The sequence below is a fragment of the Larimichthys crocea genome, chromosome V (genome assembly GCF_000972845.2).
Source record: "Larimichthys crocea isolate SSNF chromosome V, L_crocea_2.0, whole genome shotgun sequence".
Classification (NCBI taxonomy): domain Eukaryota; kingdom Metazoa; phylum Chordata; class Actinopteri; family Sciaenidae; genus Larimichthys; species Larimichthys crocea.
In genome coordinates, this window is record NC_040015.1 from 5,269,372 (window position 1) to 5,293,289 (window position 23,918).

Consider the following 23,918-nt stretch of genomic DNA (forward strand, 5'->3'; position numbering starts at 1 on the left):
CTAGATGACTTCCTCATCAATCTGCCGGAGAGAGAGAGGAGTGTTAATTGGATTGTCTTGTGACTTTCCTTTACAAAAAGTTCTCTGCCTGATAACGTCTCGTGTGCTCGTGTTGCAGTGTGAAATGCAGAGCGACAAGGCTGTGTTCGGAGTCAGAGTCAGGGCTGAGAAGCATTCTCCAGGATCCACTGCTGGTCTACGCCCAGTGGAGCCACATGGTCTCTCAGGTTCTGGAGGCTTCCGCTGAGGTTACTGACTTCTCCCATATTGCCATGTTGGTCCAGAACATCGAGGTAAAACACACATTTTCTTAAACTGACTATAATAACATTTTTATAACAATGAATCAAATGACAACATGCATCTTCACTCAGCTTCAGCTTCACTTTAACTTAAAAGGTGATGACATGTCATTGTTGTGAAGAGAGAGAAGAAGACATGAAGTCATCTGAAGTCATCTGCTTTGTATTCACAACAATGACCGGACCAAGAGTCCACACCGGAGTTTGATTGACAGCTTCCACAGCAGTCTAAATGAAGGAAGGTGTTGGTCTAAGGCAGGCTAAGTGTGAGTGCGACTTCAGAAAACATTCACACACTCGTGCGGCACATAATAGACCTGAAGTGTGTTTGAGATGTGATTCTAATTACAAATCAAACTCTCTCTCCACTGTGCCTCCACACTCTCTAAATTACACAGAGTACAGGACGCCTGCGGTTGCCACTCATCTTTGATTTTCTGTCAGATAAATATTTCATGACGTTATCTTCCAGACAGAGGAAGCTAACAGAGCTGATGAAAAGTCTGATAAAGTCAGGGAATTTTAGAGACGACACCGTCATAAACACACTGGACTGTATTAGTTGTTCTAATGTGTTTTCTGCCAAATGTTGGTGAAGCACGCTCTGAGTTCTGTTACATCAGGGATGCAGTGGAAGTCCTGACAGTCAGAAGCATGTTCACTTGGCACTTTGTTATCTCAGCATTTTCCCAAAGCTTCTTATTATCATCAAAAACAATGAGGATAAACTGTGTCATGTTATTATCAGGATTTGGAGAAGTGTATCCGAGCAGCACAGACTCAAGTCCACAGATTTCTGTCCTACTAATATCAGATCAGACAGCTGGTGTAAGAGTTGCATCACTGCAGCAGCAGTGTATAGTTGTAAGAATTCTCTATGAAGTTCTGTATGGAGAGATTCTCTGCAGCTGAACTTGTTCTGTGAATGCCCTTTGGTCAGCATTTAAAGAGGGTCTGCCTGGAAAACAGTTTGAAACCTGCAGACTTCATCTGTCCTTTATGTTAGCATCTGCTGAAGGACAGCGTCCAGCTGCAGGAGCGTTTGAGTCTACTGCAGGTGAAGGGGGACCTGCTGGACTCCGTGTTTGGTCCTGAGAGGTCTGACGGCCTGCAGGACGAGCTGAACGCCGCCATCAGGAACAGAGAGCTGCTGCACAATCAGCTGCTGCAGAGGAAGAGCAGACTACAGGTCAGTCATGAAATCAGCGCGATATCTGAGGCATTAGTGAAGCATCCATGTGAGTATAAATGTATAATACACCTTTGTTTCCATATTCAGGGCTTAATCTCAAGAACCAAAGACTTTGGTGACGCCTATGAGCTGATTCGCTCCAAGCTGAGCACTCTCCGGGACCGACTGATGACAGCTGGTGGCCCCCAGCCTGACATCCTGGCTAAAAAAAGCCAGTCTGACCAGTTCAGGGTGAGTTTATTCCCAGGTCAGACCACAGCCAAGCTGGAGTCAGCCCAAATGTGTGCTGGAAGGCACAAGGTGCTCTGTTTACACTGACATACCTGATGGATTCAGATCAAGTGTCATGAAAAGAAATGTAGGCTTCATCACATTTAGCAAGACAGGGGTGCCACATGGACTGATGGTTCATCGCAGCGTTTTTCATTGACTACATTTCCATTGGTCCATCCTGCTGTAGTGCTGGAATGTGTTTGGTGCCTTCAGGCGGCCACTGGTTTCTGTTCATTATAGTTCACAAAGAGAATGAGACTGCAGAGCCATGCACCATGTTCAGGAATCATTGTGTCTGCTTTATTGCTGTCAGAGTGATGGATTTATTCATTTAAAAAGATTGTGCTGCTCCTGAATGTTGTAGCATCTAAACATGATATAAATCATTTCAGTAATGAACTCTCCCTTCATCGCCTAGCATGTGCTGTCTAAAGTGAAAGTGTTGCTGTGTTGTTCCCTGTTACACGCTGTCACACTGAGTCTCTCTGTGTGTGGTCAGGTGATCCAGAAGGACCTGGAGGAGTGTGAAGCCCACATCATAGCGCTGGAGACTCTGGTCTCATCCAGTCAGAGCTACAGGACTCAGTTTGAGAGGCTCTATGCTGAGTGGAGACAGCTGCACAAGGACGTGAGGGTAAGACAGGAGAGAGGTTTAAATCGAATCCTTATGATGTGATGAAGCCTCCACCAGTTAAAGCTGCATCTGTTAACAATAAGTGAAATGATGTTATAGGAGTTATAGGGAACACAGTTGATTGTGTTGATTTCTGTCTGATATGCCATGTCAGCATACTACACACCCCTACTAAGACACTCAAGGTTGAATACATCTTTTTTTCACACATGCAGTGTGCTCCCAAACACCACGCTGTGGAAAACTGGTGCTGGTGCTGTGAGGACTTCATTTTCTCTCCTTTTAATCAACATGAATAACTTTCAGCATAACTGCAGCCATCATCAAACATTTCGTCAGACATTTAGGGCTAAGGACAGGGCTAAGGGCGAAGTACAGTTATATCACCCGTTCTCATCAGTCTATCTGTTTATCTAGCTGGCCAGGTAACGTCTCTGCTTGTCCAGCTTAGTTGTAGTGTGTGTGTTCATGTACACTGAGAGCCGTGTTTGTATACTCTGATTCTGATTAAAATCAGCAGAGATCAAACATGTTTGATGCAGCTTTCTCGGAACAACTCTCAAATGAAATTGGCATCATTAAAAAAAGTCAGAGCATGAACAACAGGTACATGACATCACTGGATTTAGTGTTTTAGAAATGAGTTACTTTGAAAGAATAAATGAAAAACAGTTTGACAAGTCGGCCGTCCATCACTGACAAATAGAAAATCAGAAGTAAACACAGTAACACCAATGCATTTACTGTTTCAAATGCACAGCCTAACAGAATCACAGCAAACGTACAACAACAAGCCACTGTGTCATTCTGGAGAAATCTACTACGACAAGTTCAGTTTGATTTATAGAGCATCAATAAACGTAACAAACCATACTCGTTATAAAATTCTCAAAAAGAGTAAAAAAAAACTTCCTTTAAGAAGCAGAACCTGGGTCATAATGGACAGACATCTGCCAAGACTGGCTGAGTTTAGAGACGCAAAGATGGAATAATAATAACCATAACTACAACTATAATTCTAATTCTAATAGAAATATGAGTAATAGTAGTTGTAGTATTAACAGTAACAATAATAATAATAAATAAACCGGACCACAGCAGCAAGTGAAATGAGAAAGCAGAAACATTCAGTGGGAGAAGTAAACCTCATGACACGTATTACTGGATCTCAAGAGCTCAGTGCATCATGGGCATAACTAAGGGATGACCTGAGCCTAACTACAAGCTCCATCTCTTAAAGGGGGAGAGGGGTCTGCCTCCAGAACCAGACCTAGGAGCTGGTTCCACAGGAGAGGAGCTTGATAGCTGAAGGCTCTGGTCATAACAGAGATGAATGACAGACCGGCTCGGTCTGATCCACTCTGTTTGTTTCCCCCTTTACCGAGCCAGGACTGTGTACAACCACAGGACAGCACATAGCGCAGGCAGCTAGTGGACCATGAGGAGATATTGTCTGAATCTGACACTGTGTTGGATTAGAAATACCTAAAAATCACACTGGGAACATACTAATTCATGCACCGTTTTTATCAGTCAATTGAAAGCATGTGGCCTGGAACCAGTCACAGAGCGCCGTTGAGCAGCTGAGGTGGTGTGTATAGAAGCACCTGTGAACATTTCCACAAGCTTGTCTGTCCGGTCTGCGCTAAACAGAGCCAAGTGTGGCACTTTGTGCTTACAAACCCTCCATCATTTCAAAAACATACAACACACTGATCACACTAAAACTTTACCCTTCACACTGATCTGTTGCTCTGTATTAAATAACAGCACAAGTCACAAACAAACACCAAGGATCTACATAGTGATGTCTGTCTGCAGGTGAAGGTGCACGACAGTGAGGAGAGCATCGCCGACCACGAGAGCTTCTACGACAGTCTGCTGAACATCCAGAAGTGGCTGATGATCATGAGGCAGAAGCTCGAGTCCTTCCACGGCCCCTCAGGAGAGTGGAGCATAGAGGGTCGCCAGCACGAGGCTGAGGTGTGTGTGTGTGTGTGTGTGTGTGTGTGTGTGTGCGCGTGCGCGTGCACCTTGAGCCTTGAGTTGAGCTGTTTGCATTTGAACACCTCATCCAAGCCGGGGCCATCCTGGATCCTTGAATTCGTATTTTCATGTCTGCACTCTTCTTGGCTGCTTTTTGAAGCGAGTGAGCGATTGTTGACTTGTTGTTCGTTTTCATGGGTAACCATCCTCACACAGAGCCCACTCATTGTGGTGTTGCTTTTACACTTTCAGCAGGAAGCTTTCTCAAACTTTTTACTGCCCACACCACCTCAGAATATATGCGGCTCTCCAAGTAGTTTAAAAAGTAGGCCACTCTTTTACAGACAGATTCCTGAAAGGAAGAATTTGTGTTATTGATTGTTGGTAAATCCGGAGCAGTTTGAGAACCACACTTCTCTTCCTGATAGTTCACATTTGTGAGTCAATCTCGGTGGACATTTGTACATATGTATTTGTTATTATTGTATTACTTATGAGTCAACAACTTTGCTAGCAGCCAACTAATATTACTGACTAGTCCAACAGCAGTGAGCCCAGCTCGGCGTCTGTCTTTCAGCCTTTTATTCACCAAGCTCAACCCTTAGGAGGTTGTCCGGTTCTGGTTCTGGCATGACACGGCACTGCTCTACACCAGCCTTCTCTCCATGAGCAGTTTTCAAGCCTCCCTGAGTCGATTTTGATAAGTGTACTGAAATGAACTGAAGCCAGTGGGTTGTTAATAAAGCACATAGGATTTACTGGGCTGCAAATCCTCTGCTATACTCCTACAAGTAACCTAAGTCATCCACACAAAGTGATAGAAAGGTTTCTCTACAGTCAGCTTCACTGTTAATTGGGAGCCTTGGGAACATTTTAGTTTTGCTTGTAGTTTGGACATCCAGACCTACAGATGTCTGTGTTCATGATGGAGAAACTCAGCAGTTTATCTTTCATTTCATTGACCTGTATCATTCTGTCAGCCAGCTGATGGCAGCTCACAGTGGCCTTAAGTGACAGCTACAGTCATGAATTTTAATGGTAATACCAAGGAGACTATAATTACAGTGTTCATTATTACACTGACCTGCCAGCCTCGTCATCACCATGGTTTCATATTCTTCACCTCTGCATTTCATTAACTCCCAAAAACTGTTCAGGAGCACGGCTCTTTTAAACTGTATAACGGACATGGAATATGTGTAGCAATGTGCAAAAAGTTTCATGAACTCTTGAGCGTTACAGTACTTTTTTATGTTGGTTTTTTTATTCATTAAAAAACAAACCTGCATCTTATCAGGCTGAAACAGAAACCAGGCGTGCATCAGAGAGGAGAAATCCATTCCAAAAAAAGAACACTGTTGGTTTAGGGTGTTTGCACAGAGGAATGTGTACTCTTCAGCACAGACAGGAAATAATGTGTTCAAGTTTGAAATGAGAAATTCATCTTTTCATCATTCTCACCTAGCAGTCAGTGAGTGATGAAGTGAATGTTGCAATGCTGCATTAACAACCTCTAACCTTTTAGTAACTGTGCTTAAGACAGTAAATAAAGAGAGGACACATGAAGCAAAGACAGCTAAGGCTTCTTAAATAGTTTGATTTTCATAGTTAGATAATATACTCCGCAAATGAATTGCAGATGGGTCAAAGATGATGCCACCTACTGGTGAAAATCAGTTGGTGGAGACTCCTTTCCGGAGCATGGATCTATTACATCCATGTTCTGGATGTAACAGGGTTAGGCTGAATAGTGTAGCAGTTAAATACAGAACTCATCACGGCCGATCGGCCTCAAGGATTTAGACTCCGCCACTGTTGTTATGGGAACCATGACGCCCACTGCAAAGTGACTAAGCAGTTGGATAAAAATGATCGCTATAGGACTAATAAAACACAATTTGCTTTCATTCAACATAGATTTAGACAGTAAAACGCACATTTCTCGCTAGAAATGTCCTCAAACACTGCCAGATATATCTTAAAATGTTGTTTTTAACGGCCAGAAAGCTGAATAAATATAGCGTTCAATATACACATCGAACATCACTGCCACCTAGTGGTGAGGAGAGCGGGCCATTTGTGAATCACGACCTATTTGTTTGTGGATCTGTGTGGCTCTCGACAAGAACGTCTCAGAAATAAAAAGAATTTTCAGTTTTACAAATGGCTTTTTTGTTTTTACAAATGGAAAATTAAGTACTTACTACGGAAACCCTAAAGGGTCATACCTTTAGGGTATTCGCCCCGTTTTCCCGTGATAACGAGATAATTAATTCGAGATCTCGAGAAAACAAAACGATAGTCTAGTGTATTAAATTCTTATTTAATAGTATTAAATACAGGTATTATGTATTATGGATTAAAATATTTTACAGTAGAGTAAATATTGCACATAATGCCTTTTTAATTAAAAATAATGAACTTTAAGGGTGAATTTCTCCAAAATGATACAGTAAATATGCTTGATACTGAGTGAGTGAACAGTCAGGATTGTCCTGAGTTCAAGTGTACAAACCTTTGTCGGAAATTATGGATCAAAGGGATTTTACAGTGGAGTAATAGGTTTGCTCGCTCCGTATCATGGACTACATACATTTGCCATACATTCTGTAATACGGGCGCACTTGAAAAGACGAACTGCTCACTTGACCGCAGTTGACATTGCTGCACTACAGTAAATAATGTTTCCTGCAATGATTTAATACACATTTGTTTTCATGAGATCTCGAAATAATAATTTCGTTATCACGTGAAAATGGAGGAAATTATCTCGTTATCACGGGAAAATGGAGGAAATTATCTCATTATCACGGGAAAACGGGTCGAATAAAATGTATGTATCTATGACCCTTTAGGGCTTCCATAATTTACAAATACCCAATATATTTACAAATACATGTATATTTGTAAAAACCAAAATACAAGTTAGAAATTAGAAATTTGTATTTGTGGATAGCAAAACACGAGTGCAAATCAAAGAACATTTGTAGATCACTCGTGCGTTTACGGATATATTTGAGACAAAAATAACTCCATACTGGGGGTGTAAAGAAAATATCTGTACACCTTAGGATCCTGATGTTTTGCAATATTCTATTGAGCAGAGGCTAAATCTAAATGATAAATCCAAATGCACTGTTCTGGTTGCATCAAAAATCACTTTTTAAACTCATGTTTTTTCTATGTATGTGTTTTTTATACTATGACAGTTCATAGTCAGTACATTTCTTTTCTTATTATATCTCCTTGCTCACAGTATTGTGGTCTTTTTCCACAGAGAGCTCTGGGAGAGTTTCCAGAGAAGGAGCTTCAGCTCCAGCAGATGGAGGTTCAGGCTCAGGGCGTTTTGGAGAAGACTTCAGAAGAGGGACAGGTCCACATTCTGCGAGACATCAAACGCCTCCAAGAGTCCTGGTTTGCTCTGTACAACATGAGCCTCAATCTTCACAGGTACCTGATGACATGAACATGAGTGTTGTTGTTGTTATTGTTGTTTTTGCTTTGGTATGATCAGTGTGAGGCGAGACTGTGACGAAACTACTCCTAGCTCAGGGTATTGTCCTCAGTGTCACACATTCTACCCAAGTGTCAAGTAAAATTTGAATCAGTGCTTGTTTCCTTCCACCTCCGCCTGAATATTAGGAGTTGGTTTATGAGGTTGGCAGTAAGTGGCTCTGTAAATCAGAAGAGGAGCCCAAACATACTAGTATACTAGTAAATGCCCATGTCTTTCAAACATTACACTCCCCGTTCATAACATCAGCTTTTGTTTTTTTTTTAACTCGGTGCAGTCTGTGTTGCTGTGAGTCATGAACCTTGTTTAGTTTTCTGTTTTACAGCAGGTAGCATTAATATTTCACAGTTTCAGTGTCTCTGTCTCACAGGGGCAGTGGCTCCTAACCCTCTTTTTGTAGGGGGGATTCATTAGACTTACTCAGACTCAAGTGATTAAGTTATGACATCACTTGACTCGTCTCTTTGTCTTACAGGCTGCTGAACAGCTCCACAGAACAGACAGAGTCTGACTTATGGAGAGTGGGGGGCGTCTCTGTAGACAATATGTCCCTAACATCAGAGCTCAGCTTGGGGCCGGGGGACAGTCAGGTAAGGGCCGGAAGCTCCAGGAGCCAGAGAGCCCAACAGCAAGACAAGCCAGCAGAGGGGTATGGAGCCTTGGCTAGCTCTGGGCCTGGAAGAGGAGGGAGCCTGGAGGGAGAGGCAGGAGAGGGGATGGTGATGGGGCAGGCCAGATGGATCCAGGGTGAAGGTCCTCTCATTCTCACTGGACAGAACAATGAACATCTTAGCACATCAAGGACAAGCCAGGACAGTGGACGCTCCTTCATAGGAGATGAAGTAGATTCAGCTTGGAGTATTCACAGAAGAGCAGACCAGAAAGTTTCCAAAGACTCCACCGCTGATGGAAGCCCCGACAGTGATACGCCAACAAGGGGTGACAGCAGCATCCTGACCACAGACAGAGGGGCAACGGCATTCACCACAAAGGTCAGCTCTGCTGAGGAAGGAAGAATGAGCTCTGGACAAGGCAGCATGGAGGCAGGGGAAGGCCTGAGTCCAGGAGGAGGAGGAGGAGCGTTCATGGTGTTCAGAAGAGACACAGCCAAGCAACAAACAACACCAACGCAACACACACTGGTAAGGTGCTCATACCTCCTGTCCTCTGGTGAAATCTGTAGAGTAGCAAAATGGGCCGGGCCAGTGGTCCCAGTATTATTCCCCATAAACTCAGGTTCAAGATTCACTTTCTAAAGGTGATTAAGCATCTAAAAAGTATTGTTTCAGTCCAGGTAAGAGTTAAGATCTTGTCATTTTTCTTTTTGTCAACTTTTCTGACATTTGGTTTGAATTGTGTGTGGCTATACTCTAAAAGAGCATTTAGTGTTTCATCCAAACACAGCAGAAATGTAGGAACTTAAACTGGTGTCAGTGTTTTTAAGTGGCTACGATTTCTCTTAACGTTTCTCTGCTCCCGTCCTCAGCAGAACATTGTGTAGGTTCTGTGTCACTACTTATCAGGGAGCTGTCAGTCACAATGAGCTTCTGTGCCTCCGCAGTCTGAATGTTTTCTAAACATTATTTTCACTCAATGAGACGCTCAGCTTTGATTTTTCCTATCCTGAGTATTATACCATGACCCGTGACTATTCCAAGCTTACAACGCCTCGGCAGAACTGAATTACTGAATTCATCCCAAATTGATCTGAAATGCACAAGCTGCTTCAAGTACTCCGGAAGTTGCCACAGCAATGCTCTCGGACTCATGGTCAACTTCCCTCCCTCTTTCCCCTTATTCACTAACCAGGATTATCCAGCACATTGTCTGCACTGATCATTCAACAGGAAGGACGTTTCTTTTTCATGAGAGGTTAAGTATAGTTTATTCAAATAAGAGGGCCACTTACTGAGCAATGTTGACAGAAAGAAAAATGAAGAAATATGGAGCTGCAGATAGCAGAGAACAGATCACAGCTCAGCCTCAGCCCAACTGCAGCTCTTACTACAACTCCAATAATATGACAGCAGCTCATGACAGTTTAACCGTGGAACTGCTCCAACAACAAGACACCTGATCTGATCATCCAGCAGCCACACAAGTGATCATTCAGACCTCGAACACTCATCTCTCTTCTACTTGATCTGCTAGATTTGGTGCAGTGTCCAACATAAAGAGTTGATTTCTGAGGCTGAATGCAAATTCTAATGACTTTTCTATTTGTAGGCTGCTGGGTGAACTGTATTTAATGAGTACACCAAGACAACGTGTTGTTACTTTGTTAAACTGGTGGTACACAACCTCCCTCTAGTGGTACACAGGGGAAATTATTTAATTAAATGAATAAATCTGAAAACATGTAATCCAGGGTGGCAAACTCATTTTAGTTCATGGCCACAGTTTGATCAGCAAAGTCAAAACATACAGATAAATAAATCATCATGACTGTTTGCTCTCTGTCAGAAAATAGCAGTACACCAGTCGATAACACGAGACACTACATAGTGCCATAAAATGGGCAATAATAAGATGGAAAAGACCAAGAGTAACCCTTTCCCACCATATTAGTCCAAAATCTAGGAACACACTTGCCTCCTGCATCAGTAGTCTGTAGCTGAGCATGGTCGGCCTGCCTGCTGTGTTTTACAGTCTTAATGGTGGGACTTTAAGAGCTAATATTTTCTGTACACAATGTAAAAGGTTTGAGAAACACGACCTTGTTGGGAGTTTGGAGAGCTGTCTCTTATTGCTTCATGCTTCAAAGTGCTAGTCAGGGTAGAATTAGTCTGAAGAATAAAGTTGGTTCAGAGATCAGAGCTCACCATTCATGCCAGTGATGCAGCTGTCTCGACATCAGTCTGGAGCTGCTTTTTTTGTCATCTTTCAGATTTTAGTTGCAAAGCATCGATGAGCTTCAAATGGCTGCAATCACCTCTGCACCCATTTGGCACTTGTCTGGCAGAAGAATTGCTCTTGAAATGAAATCCTATCCATAAAAAAACAAAGGCACAGACAGTGGAGTGACAGATGACTGCTGAGCCCGTCCCCCCTCACTGCTGGATTTGTTTACAGTCTACATATGGGCAAAGTATCTGCACTCCAAAAAAGCACAAAATGACTGGCAGCTTGTTGATGGAGTGTGTGGTGTAGGAGCTGATGAGTTGTCTGTGGTTTTACAGAGAGGCACAGGACAGTACACCTCCAGGAGGAGAGAGTTTGAGGCCTGGCTGTCCAGACAAAATGAAATCCTCTCAGGGATCCTCAGCACCCGAGGAGCAACACTCAGTGCCAAAGAACTGAAGATCCGACAGGACACACTCAAGGTGAGGTTCTGTTCTTTACAGCTCAGTCTGATCTCTGAGGAAGCTTCATTTCTGAGGAAAATCACTGCTTACACTTTGTGAGACTTTGAGACTTTGTGTGTTCTGGTGTGCGGTCATATCAGAACATTATGACAGTTAACTTCTGACTTGTTTGAGTTAGCTAGTCCACTGCAGTCAAAGTCATCACAGCTTCATTTACTCATGCGAACGTTTTGTTATCAAAGTCAGCTACTGGCAGAAAGTGGAGGTATACACTGACTGGACTGCCGGGGTACTGCAGGGACGTATCACAGTCTGCCAATGTTTACATTCATTCATAACTGTTTGCACGGGATATCAAGTCTTTTTCATTTTTGTTAAAGCCTGTTAGTCTTCATCAGGTTGTATCTGTCATCTTTCATTTTGCCAATGCACTGTACGCATAATATTTGTATTCGTTATTATACTGTGACACCGTTCTGGACTCCTTCCTTGTCTGATGATCTTAGTGTGCATCTTTAACTTTTAAACTCTGGATCATCGAGTGTTGATGTGGTAGTTTCAGTCACAGCCTTCACTAGGGCTGTGCAATTAATCGAATTTTGATCACGATTTCGATTTTGTTGTCAAACGATTTTGTTGTCAAACAAAAATCATATAATCGAGTTTAAACGATTTATTTTCCACTTTTCATTACACAATTTCTGAAACGCGCATGCACATTAGGCTACGTTTACACATAGCCGGGTATGTTGAGAAACAAATATTTCCCTCCCTTCATTTTCGAAAATAACATCGTGCACATAGCATCGTTTTCAAAAAAGTTTTCGTTTACATCAACCCGCATAAATATGCCATCGAGCACCATCATAACTACGCCAAGCCTATGGGCGGCTGCTTCCATGATCATCGTCATAGCAAAAGGTAAACATTGGTTGCACTTTTGGTGCATCAGCTGCCTAAAACGATTTGTTTTCAGAGGCGAATTCACTGTTTGCATGTAAAAGGTACAAACGAAGGGAAATCCATTTTTTAAAATACCTGTGTACGTGTAAACAGGGCCTAACAGCTGCCATTGGATATTTCTTAGCTAAAGATATGCAACCCATTAATACACTCGAGGGTGAGGGTTTCAAGAAGATGCTTATTGCTTATTGATGCTTATCCTTATTATTCTATTTATATTTTTGTTCTATAAATACAGAGAATTTGCAGAGCAGCTGGATCCATAGTTTATTTTGGATACATTTATGTTTTTCTACGCCTTATTTAATGTTCCATAAAGTATATTTATTTTATTGATTTAATGTTTTATACATTGCAAAACAGCTGTAAAGTACATATTTGTAGCCAAAATGTATTTTCAATTTGAATATTTTGCATAAAGAATCAATAAAGTGTTTTTTGAGAGAGAAAGAAATGCTGAATAAATGCATTGTGAAACTCAAAATTAATCGTTTGAATAATCGTGATTTCAATATTGACCAAAATAATCGTGATATTGATTTTTTTCCATAATTGAGCAGCCCTAGTCTTCACTGGATCATTAGTTAGTTCTAGTCAACTGAATCTAAAGTGTAATGTATTAAACGTTTCTCTAGAATTCTAGATTAGATTAGATTATAGACCTGGGGGGCGGCTGTGGCTCACAGGCAGAGCGGGTCGTCCACTAATCAGATGATCGGCGGTTCGATCCCCGGCTCCTGCGGTCTGCATGTCGAAGTGTCCTTGGGCAAGACACTGAACCCCAAATTGCTCCCGAAGGCTGTGCCATCGGTGTGTGAATGTGTATGAATGGTTAGCTCCACAAACTGATGAGCAGTTGGCACCTTGCATGGTAGCCAATGCCATCAGTGTATGAATGTGTGTGAATGGGGTGAATGAAATATGTAGTGTAGAGCGCTTTGAGTGGTCTGAAGACTAGAAAGGCGCTATATAAGTACAGTCCATTTACCATTTACCTGCAGAAAGATGATCGACTCTGTTATTCACCTCTCTGACCATTAGGACTGGTAAACTAATATTCGAATTTCGAATATTATTCGAATATGATAAAAATATGTATATTCGAACGTAAAAATGAATATTCGAATATTTACTATTTGCTCAGGGCAGCGCGCGCATTGATTCTCCTCCGTTGTGTCCCATGGTGCGTCCCTTACTGACCTGTAGGCTAGCTATCTGCAGTCACGTGACACAACAAGGAAGCACCCCATCCCGCTCCCCACCTCGATGAAGAGCAGGCTACACACCAGTGATCCCGATGAGCAGTACAGTTTTGCATAAATTGCACTGAAGTTACACTAAATGTAACATGTTGAACATGACGCTTGGATTTAGTTTGAAGACCGAAAATAAATCAGCGTTTGACTACCACTGGTCGTTTTTCTTGACATTTGGCAGTGCAACGCCCTCTGTTGGATATAACGGGGTACTGTTACAATACTGTTACAAGTCCTATTCTCCGCGGGGGGAAAATAATTAATTAATTAATTAATTAAGAATATTCGAATATATTCGATATTCGGACCATTTTTTAAGACTAATATTCGAATTCAATTTCTGGGGAATGTTACCAGCCCTACTGACCATTAGCCCTTGTTTCTTTTAGTTTTTACCAAATTAATTTTTTCGCCAATGATAAATTATAAAATAACATTAGCTTGTATCGAACCCTTGTATCGAATCACACACAGTTTAGTTCTGATTGGATTTCCTCCTGCCTCTGCCGAAACATTTTTACCTCATCTTTATTTGTTGACAAAAATATAAAATGATTTCATCATAGACTTCAAAAACGAAGGACTGACTCTGGGATCATCAAAAATAAATCAGAGGACTTAAGATCATGATGATGATTTATGACTTTATGACTCCATGACACTTGGAATATTAAACAGTGCTAAAGTTAGAAATACAAGACAAGAAGACAAAAAACGCAACCATTGCTGGTTGCAACTTCCTCGCCTCACCTTCTCCTTTTAACTGTAGAAACTATGATGGCCACAAAGTATTTCCGTAGCCGCCGTGATAAGAGCTGTTTGAATTCTCTAAATTTAGGAGGCAATGCCCACAACTCCTTGCAGCAGCAACAAAAGTGCACCATTTTACACATAACTTAATATATATATATATAATTAATATAATATCCAAGCTCATACACTGTGATGTAAATGATGTGAAGGCTGCCCAGGCTGTTCAGCAGAGACTTACAGTGCTGCCATGAGGATGTTACTGAGTGTGTCAGTCTGTTCCAGTGCATCAATGTAGCCACATGATGATGATGATGATGATGATGATGATGATGATGATGATGATGATGATGATGATGATAATAATAATAATAATAATAATAATAATAATAATAATAATAATAGTAATAGTAGTAGTAGTAGTAGTAGTAGTAGTTAGAATCAAAGAAAATACAAGAAATGATGAAAGGACAATTAATAAACATAGAAAATGAATAGATAAAAATTTAAAATAGAGTGAAGAGATAAAAAATAAAAACAGATAAATAAAAATAGATGATGTCACAAAAAGGCAAGTCTGTAAAAATGAGTTTTAAGAAGTGATTTAAAGGAATTTACTGATTCAGTGAGCCTTATGTCCTCGGGCAGGTCGTTCCAGAGTCGAGGGGTTCTGATCGAAAAGGTGCGATCACCTCTAGTTTTTAGCCTTTACTCCGGAACAACCAGAAGTGACCCACCCGAAGATCTAAGGCTGCGAGTTGGCTCATAGGGGGTTAATGTCTGCAATATATTTAGGAGCCAGACCCCTGCAGGCTTTAACAGTGATCAATACAATCTTAAAATGAATCCTAAAACGCACACTCATTGAGTAATAGAAAGTTTTCAGCCATCCAGCATTTAATGTCAGCAGCTAGGCTTCCCGGGTCATCAGGTCTCAGCGAGAGGTATATCTGTGTGTCGTCCGCGGTGCAGTGAAACAAAATATTGTGACGACAAAAGAGCTGACCTAGTTGGAGCATATAAATGGAAAATAAAATCGGACCTAAAATTGAACCTTGCGGTACACCACAGGCAGACATAGCTTTAGATGATGTGACTACCTATGGTGACCACTTAAGTTCTATCTAAAAGGTAGGAATAAAATCAGCTAAGAGCAGTGCCCTCGAGGGCTGAGATGCTAAGATGCTCAATTAAAATGATGTCAGCCAGTGAGAAGAAACTTTCTGTATGTAAATGACGAAGTAGAAGAACCGTGCACTTAAAGCTGCACACTCACAGCAGAGTCACACTGGCCATCTGTGGTTAAAATCATTTGTTCTTGTCATTTCTAAACTGGGAAAATGAAGAAACAGAACAAAAAGAGCCCACACTAGGAACTTCCTGTTCTGGTCCAGTGCTAATAAACCTCTGTGCTGTGTCCTGGTGCAGGCTCTGAGGGCCGAGGTGGCCTGGGGTCAGGAGCAGTTCCAGCTCTTGCTCCAGGAGAGTCAGAGCAGTGAGGCTGGTGCTGGACCAGCAGAAGACCAGTCTCTGGAAGAACTTCGGTACCGCTGGATGCTCTACAAGTCCAAAATGAAGGATGTGGGAGACATCAGGGCCAGGGCTAGTGCCAAGGTAAGTGGGCATCAACAAGAGCAAGGCATACAGTACATTGAGTTAGAATTGCCAATTACAGAACTGCATCACACGTGTTCCAGGGATCATTGCATGTTTTTTTCTATATATAAGAAACATCAGCTTATATGTCAGCACTTTATTATATCCTCGGCTCCAGTAATCCAGTGTCTGTCAGGCCGTTGAGGCGAACAGTGGCATTTCTCCTATTAAGTCAACCCACCATGCTGACATGATGACATGGTGTATGTCAGAGTCCTGCCGTGTCTTCTTCATTATGTGTTGTCACTTGTACCACTGGGTGGCAGTGTAACACAATTTACAAACTTTTTCACAAACGCTCATGATGTTTACACAATCAACAACAACCATCATGACATTAAATAGTCAGCCATGACTGAGCGGTGAGAGTGGTTTGCCTGTACTTTGATTGAACTGATTCACATGTGTTCTGTCGCTGCAGAGAGTCAAAGCCAAACAAGAGGAGGAGGATGTCACAGGAAAAGTGCAAAAGGTAACAACAAACTATTTATGATGAAAATAAACAAGTCAACAAAGCTGAGCAGCATCAAGATCATTCATCCAATTATTACTGAGATTAAGGTTTACATAATTAATTACCCAGTGAAGGTGTGTACCTTATTTAAACACAGCAGGAGAGCTTTCTAATGAAGCAGCATGGCTGGTTTGATCATTGTTTATACACAGCATCCTGCCATACAAGTGATACAAGTATTGGTAATACCAAAGGACATATACATGTAGGTCTCTCAGTTTAAATTGAACTATTCTATAAAGAGCAAGCTGATGCCTTCATGTGTGAACTGTCCATCAAACAGAAATGTTCAAAACAGAAATATATTAAGTTAACAGTGATGTTAAAAAGAGAAAACTGAGAATGTTCTGTCAATAGAGAAATCCTGAGCTAGCAGTGCAGACAAATTGTATTTTGGTGATCCTCACAGCTCTTGTCAGTCTTTAAGCGCTCTTTGCTGTTTTATTGTCGTTGATTTCTGCTTTTCTTGCACTGTAGCTCAGAGATTTAACACTTTTAGAGTTGGATGTACTGCAGGTGGTGCTCATCCTAACTCATCACTGTTTATCCCAAACACCCACTTCTTAGTTATTCCAAAAGGAACTGAAAACATAAGTGTTTTTCCTGTGCAGATGAGGATTAGAGCAGGAAAATGATAAATGTGGTAAACTTCTGAAGCGATTTAGAGAGGCTAAAGAGAGCCAAACACCTGACCTGACCACCCAAGACTGGCATCAATTCAACATATCGAACCAACCCCCCAGCCCACCATTCATTTAGTAAGCAGTGGGGGTGAGCAGATTAAAGAATGCCAACCCCCCCTCAACTACCCTGCTGACCCCTGAGACGCCTCAGCTGAAGCAGCCCTTCAAACATTCCTCTTCAGACTCTTTTCACACGGTCTCGACAGGCGGAGGGGTCTGCTCCCACTTCCTTTATCTTCAGTAGAGAGGGCTGGAGGGAGGGCTGATTGTTTTATTGACTGGATGGTTTGTTGAGTCACGTAATTTGAAGCAGTAACACCCACCACGTCACGGCTATTTATGACTTCGCCAGAATAACTGCCATAATCAAACATTGTTGAAATTTAATGTTTGTAATAAATGGAATATTTGAGTCTTTTAAATCAAGACATGTTTGGACTGACCGAGACACGCTAGTTCATTATTTACAGAAACCTGATGAGTCTGGGTGCTCTGCTAATGCTATGAAATACTACACTGTTTATACATTAGAGGTGTGAATCTTCATTAGTGATTCACCTATCCATAGTCCTCAAAGCATCTCTTATCTTACATCCTCAGTTTTCTATATAGCTCCACACAGCTGCATACTGACTACTTCATAAGATGTGAAATGTGTCCACTTGTTCACTTTCACAAAATGCCTTTTTAAATCATTTTTTAATTTAATTCTCTGACACACACACATTATACATCATGTTTACACATATGTTATGTTTACACACACATTGTACATTATGTTTACACATATATTATACATCATGTTTACACATATACATTATGTTTACACATATATTATACATCATGTTTACACATATTATACATCATGTTTACACATATACATTATGTTTACATATATATTATACATCATGTTTACATATATTATACATCATGTTTACACATATACATTATGTTTACACACATATTATACATTATGTTCACACACATATTATACATCATGTTTACACACACATTATACATCATGTTTACACATATATTATACATAGGGAAGGGAATTGATAAGATTTTTACGGTTCCAATTCCATTATCGATTCTTCTTAACAATTCAATTCTTTATCGATTCTCATTTGGGGAAAAAAGGAGAACAAACAGCCAGACTCTCTCTCTCTCTTTTAAATGTAATGCAGAAGGCATTTGTTTAATGTTCCCTGTTATAGCATGTTTTACAAAGAAGCACATCGCGCTAACATGGTAGGCCGTGTGTTATTTACCTTCCGTACCTTCCTTAGTAACCACAGAGGTGGTCATAGCCTGGCTACTGCCGCTGCTGCTAGGTTGAGATTCATCTCCAGTCCGAAGCGTGTCAAAAACACGACATTCATCTAAAAATATTGCATGTTGTGTGCGCAAATGTTTCTGCATGTTCGTCGTGTAAGTTACGTGGCTTGCTAGAATCGAGCGTGCGTAACTACTTGCGGGAGTCAGGTGACGTAATTCGTGCTTTCTGGAATTGATAAGAGAATCGTTAGATAAACTGCCAAACGATTCCATGGAATTAAAACAGGTCTCACAGGTACAGTGCACATGATAAATCCATTAGAGAACAGAATGTAGAATGTGAAAAGTAAAAAGCCTTCAGGCAGCTCAAATGACACACATTCACTGATGGCAACTTACAACAACTGTTGCTGACATTATTGTGACTTTACCATGTGAGTTCCACTGACAGCACAAATAGCCATGTGTATTTACTAAGTTGTAGTAGTGTGTCTTGAAGAAACATACCAGAGAGTGTTTGTCACATGGTGTTACGAGTTTCGCTTCCTCCTCCATCAAACATTAACCCTTCCACACACAGTCTACCCTCTGCATGTCTCACACAGACACACACTGTTGAATCTGGATTTCATTTCTGTGTTTCCTAAAGTTACCACTTTTCTCCCTGCTGTAAGGCACAGTCACCATTAAAATAGAGTTTAGTGTTAAAGAACGACACACATCAGAATGTGGAGCTCTGTTTGACGCAGTAACAGGATGTCTGCAAGTTCCATCAAGTTAAATTTAAGACTTTTATACTGAAGAATCAACATGCAGATACAGATACTGAACTTTGAGTGCACGCATAGAAAAAACAAGAAATGACAATAACTCCTCTAAACTATGAAACTGAATTAGTGGAGATTGAAGTGAACATAAAACTTTGAGTTCTTACAGTCAACATCAGCTCTATCAGCTATGAAAACACTGTCTTCATCAAAAACAAGACAGATCACAGAAACTGACAACAGATCAGATGAGGCAGGAGACACAAGCAGACCGGTCAGACAGGTTGTAAACAAAGCAGGTTAGTTTTCCTGTGCAGTGAGGAATTATTCATAGTTTATCATTACAAATATGGATAGTGCAATATTATCAAAGCACAGTATTTTGAACCCTCAACCTTCAGTTGTTAGATAACATGGACTGGCAGTTTGGGCATTGCTCCCCTGCCTGCCATTTATCTGCCAAAGTCTTCTCATCCTAGCAACAACTATTGCTGCTGTTGCTGTTGTTATTGTTGTTATTATTATTTTTACAGTAAGGCCAGGTGCAGCAGAGCTGTAATGAAAGATGAACATAGGCAGTAAATATGATTCACAGAATAAGTCTGCATGGACTGAGCTTTGTGACAGTGTGGGTGAGCTGCTTTCATCTTAGCATGGTTCAGTTTGCTTTTAGAATGCAGAGCCAATCAACAGTCACCAAATGGTCACAACATTGTTTTGTTCATTGTTCATTCACCCTGATTCTCAGAGATAGCAGAAATCTAAAAAAGCAGTGGAGGCATATGTGAAGTGATTTAGGCAAGTATCAAAGGCACAGCATTGTCATAAGGGAGGCAGGAAAGTGTAGTTTGTGAGCACTTTGTAGTTTTATTTCTAAGATGCAGAGAAAGAGAACTCAACAGTAAACACCAGCAGAGGAAACAAAGCTGAGAGTCAGCGTTCTCGCTTCATGTCATGAAACACAAGAAACTGCAGAATATTATTGCTTTCTTTAACAAGCTGCAGTGACCGAGGAATATTCTGTGTTCACTGTTTGTCTGGTTGATTGTTGGTTGATGTATTAGGGCTCTGCACCTTTGGCACACCATTTCATCGTGTCGGAGCACAGTAAGGCTGCTCCACAGGGACCGATGCGAACACTGTCTTATGTTAATACAAACTCTTCTGCTAATATAGCAGCGGAGGACGACACAACCTTTTGTTCATTTAGATAAGTCACGATGAGCTCAGGTAGACACTTCTTGAACTCCTCTAACAGAATTAACGTCAAAAGCCTTACATGCAGCTGTCCATTTATCAAATAATGTGCTCTTCTCACGGGCAAACTCTACAAACATCTGGTTACTATATTTCTGATGGTTCTCCTCCTGCAGCAGCCACAGCACCCTGAGGCTGAGGATGTGTGTTCTGTGTTGATGTGTGTTCTGTGTTGCAGAGGCCCGGCTTGTTGCAGCGGGTGTGTCGGCTGGCTCTTCCTCTGTGGCTTCTCCTGCTGGCTCTGCTACTGCTGGCCTTCCTGCTGCCCCTCATGGATGAAGGCAACAGCTGCTCCCTCTCCAACAACTTCGCCCGATCCTTCAAGATCATGCTCCGTTATGACGGACCACCACCCACATAGACACCCTCCTCCAGTGGGCGGCACAATAGAGTAATATCTGATGTCAGCTGTTTCTGTCTCTGTCGTGGACTGTGGCTCATGTAGGAAATGTCGCCCTGCCCTCTGACCACGTGGCTGTGCAGCTTCAAACTCTGTTTCATGCAGCAAACTTTAAATTCATTTTAAAAGCCACAGCTTCACTAACACCAGAATCAGTCACACAGTTACATCGCCCACTATCCATGAAGGACACCACAACCCGAGCACATCTGCACATGACAAATCCCCTTCTACACACTCTGGACTGTCAGCTCTCCTGAAGCTCACATCCCAGGTATGTGTGCAGCTTAAACAGCATTATGTATTTACTGATCTATCACAAAGTATCAGCAGGACTCCAATTCCCATGCTCATTGTAAGAGACAGACCATAGATGCTGTGAACCAAAGTCAGTCTTCAGTAGCATGTCTTCCTGACAGGTTCAATATGTTTGGCAGCTTTCTTCTTGATTCTGTTCGTCTGAGCTTCAGATAACTTTAAAAATGACCAACAGACCAAAATCCCACATGCAGGGCTACAAGTCACTTTTCATGATTACACGCACAGACCAAATGATGCAGCAGGTCCTCATCAAACACGCAGCAACAGAACTGGACACGAGACTCGACAGCTGATGGTGTTAATCATAGCTCCATGTGGTCCAGCTTATTCTGAACACACACTCTCCGCCTGATGAAAGTGCAGCTTTAGATTTGAAATTCTGTTTCATGTTTTTAAAGGTTTTAAGGCCAAACATTAAAATAGTGTGTTCTTAGTATTTCAGGCTGTGTGTTCATGATAATGCTAATCCTTCTGTTCTGCCTGTGAGCGCTGAGTCTGTAGACAAATCACGTTTCCATCATCATCATCATGTCTACTTTGATCATGTTACTGATTTAATGCGTTAGCGTAGCTCGCAATCGATTTGCAAACAGCCCACTGCCAGGCTGCAACATCTGGTCTCATCCAGGGTAGAGTGTAGCTAGCTCAGTGTGTGATTCTGTCAGCCTTTTCAAACATGCAGGTTTAGTAACGAGGCAGCACACCAATCATTTGTCTCTTCTCCATCACATCTACTGGAGCTAAACTCTTCTCTCATGACGTCTTAAAACCTTTTAGCTGAATGTTCACAGCGTCCAGTCCATCCTGTCCATTCCCATACAGTATATCCACGCTGGTGACAGACATGGGCTTGTGGGAAATTATGTTCTTTATGGCTGCAAGAGCAGAAATATGACATCAACAATATGACTTTGGTTTTGCCCCTGTCCACACAAACTGTGGAGCAGGGAGGTGGACGTTTAATGTGAGCATGACTCGATCCCAGAAGTTTATATCAAAGAACAGTGAACTGCTGATGATCATGTTGCATTGTGGACTCATTGATGTGGTTCACGGATTCAGGAACAGCTTGGTTGAAGCAGTACACATGTAGTACATGATGAACCAAAAGTCCTCCTTCAGGGACCATTCTGTCTCTTTTTGATTGGTGGATCTGTTTGTGTGATCAGCCTCTGTTGCTCCAGGAATAAGAAGCTGTCTGTGATTGGATACTTCAGGTCTGTTCATGTGTCAGTCGGGTCAAAGCTTGTTTTGAACTTTTCCATCATCTCATTAGAGCTGTTGAGCTACATTTCTTTTCTGAAGGTGCTATTTTAGCTTAAACATCTCACTCTGTCTTTTTCACAGCCTAAATCACCAGTGAGAACAGTTAGAAAGCAGTCTGCCGTGACCCCTGACATTTTCTTGGACCACAATGAGCTCTTGGTGCCAGCGCCTGAGCTGTAAAGCTTGGCACTCTTGGCATCCCAAAATATATATTTTTTTATTCTGCGTTCTCTCTCGTTTCACACCACACATAGCCCTAAAAATACCTAAACACCTCCACACACCCTCACACTTTACCTTTTTTGGACTTGTGAATCTGTTATTGACTTGTCGTGTTGCCATGGCAACAGTGACCAAATGAAGTTAATCTATTACGTCTTCTTAAACAGCAACATTACAGCAATGTTAAATGCAGCTTTTGTTTGGCAATGAAAGAGCAGCGGTTTCGTTTGAGCTTCACTCTATCATCATCATGGCAGGTCAGACATAAAAGTATTATATAATATAGAATAATGAAGTATAAAGAAATGAAAACCTCACTGCCAAGATGATGGGCAGCGTCTCACAGACTACTTTGGACTTTCTTCTGGCCCAAGAAAGGACTCAGACCAATTTTTCTTTTAAAGCAACATTATGTCAAAATGTGTTATTTCTTTCAGTTTAGCACCCTCACTTTCAGAGTGTAATCCCACTGTGGTAAATATGTTAAGCTGTACTCGAGTATTTGTTCTGATTACATTACTTAAAAAAAAAACTAGCGAGTCGACAACTTTACTAACAGCCAAACATCAACCAGGTCCCCAGCAGCAGACAGTAATATTAGCAGCAGCTAATATTACTGACTAGTCCAACAGCAGTCAGCCCAGCTCTACGTCTGTCTCAGCCTTTTATGTCTTAACATTTGCTGTCATAGTAACGTTACTGTAAAGCTGTTTTCACATGATAAAGAAATGAGTTCTTTGCTTACTACGAGGTATAGCAGAGAGCAAAGTATTTGCAGAGACAAGTGCAGTGTCGTCAGCAAAGATCCATTCTTATTCACCAAAACCCAGTCACAATGTGTACGTAGCAACATGATGTACTGCTGTACATAAACAGCCAACATTAGCTTTGGATTTAGCGGGTTCATAAACTGTGCCCATTCACAAAGCTTGCAATAGATCAGATCTGTTCATGATGAGAATAATTTATAATGTTGAGTTCAGGAGATATATCCATTTTCTTGCTCCCTTGCTACACTACGTCACTTACAGCTGGTATCTCACTGGTTGTTCTTTGAAAGGTTAGCAGCTCCTAAGTTGAAATTATTCTTCAAGCGGAACGCTCTGTGGCAATTTCAAGCAGTGCAGAGGGTAGTAATTTGCCAAATTGGACATTGCTGCTCTACTGAGGCCTCCAACAGGCAACATGAGCCCGTAGTTCTGACCTGAGGTACCTTCAAGCTGCCTTTAACTCCTCTCACATTAGCAAACAGCAGATAGTCAGCAGCAACATTATCTGACCCCACTGGTTTAACAGTCATGGCCCACTCATTAGTCCAACCACCATCACTGCATATCTGGCTCCATTCATCTTACCAAAAGTGACGAATTAGCAGCCTC

The 23,918-nt window shown here is 41.5% G+C and overlaps 1 protein-coding gene across 3 annotated transcripts in view; it reads left to right on the forward strand.

Annotated features, from left to right (window-relative positions):
- The window catches only part of syne3 (spectrin repeat containing, nuclear envelope family member 3), a 41,023-nt gene extending 17,975 nt beyond the window's left edge, over positions 1 to 23,048 (forward strand). For 2 of the 3 annotated variants that reach the window (XM_010745722.3, XM_027278693.1), the window contains exons 8-18: positions 119 to 293; positions 1,309 to 1,491; positions 1,582 to 1,725; positions 2,267 to 2,401; positions 4,223 to 4,384; positions 7,665 to 7,837; positions 8,377 to 9,043; positions 11,081 to 11,224; positions 15,604 to 15,789; positions 16,253 to 16,303; positions 20,509 to 23,048. In XM_010745722.3, coding sequence (XP_010744024.3) covers positions 119 to 293; positions 1,309 to 1,491; positions 1,582 to 1,725; positions 2,267 to 2,401; positions 4,223 to 4,384; positions 7,665 to 7,837; positions 8,377 to 9,043; positions 11,081 to 11,224; positions 15,604 to 15,789; positions 16,253 to 16,303; positions 20,509 to 20,691 — 2,203 coding nt within the window. In that variant the 3' untranslated portion in view covers positions 20,692 to 23,048. Of the gene's footprint in view, positions 1 to 118; positions 294 to 1,308; positions 1,492 to 1,581; positions 1,726 to 2,266; positions 2,402 to 4,222; positions 4,385 to 7,664; positions 7,838 to 8,376; positions 9,044 to 10,788; positions 11,037 to 11,080; positions 11,225 to 15,603; positions 15,790 to 16,252; positions 16,304 to 20,508 lie in introns of those variants that run through there. The other variant, XM_027278694.1, reaches the window with a different exon arrangement.
- The last annotated feature ends 870 nt before the right edge of the window (positions 23,049 to 23,918 follow it).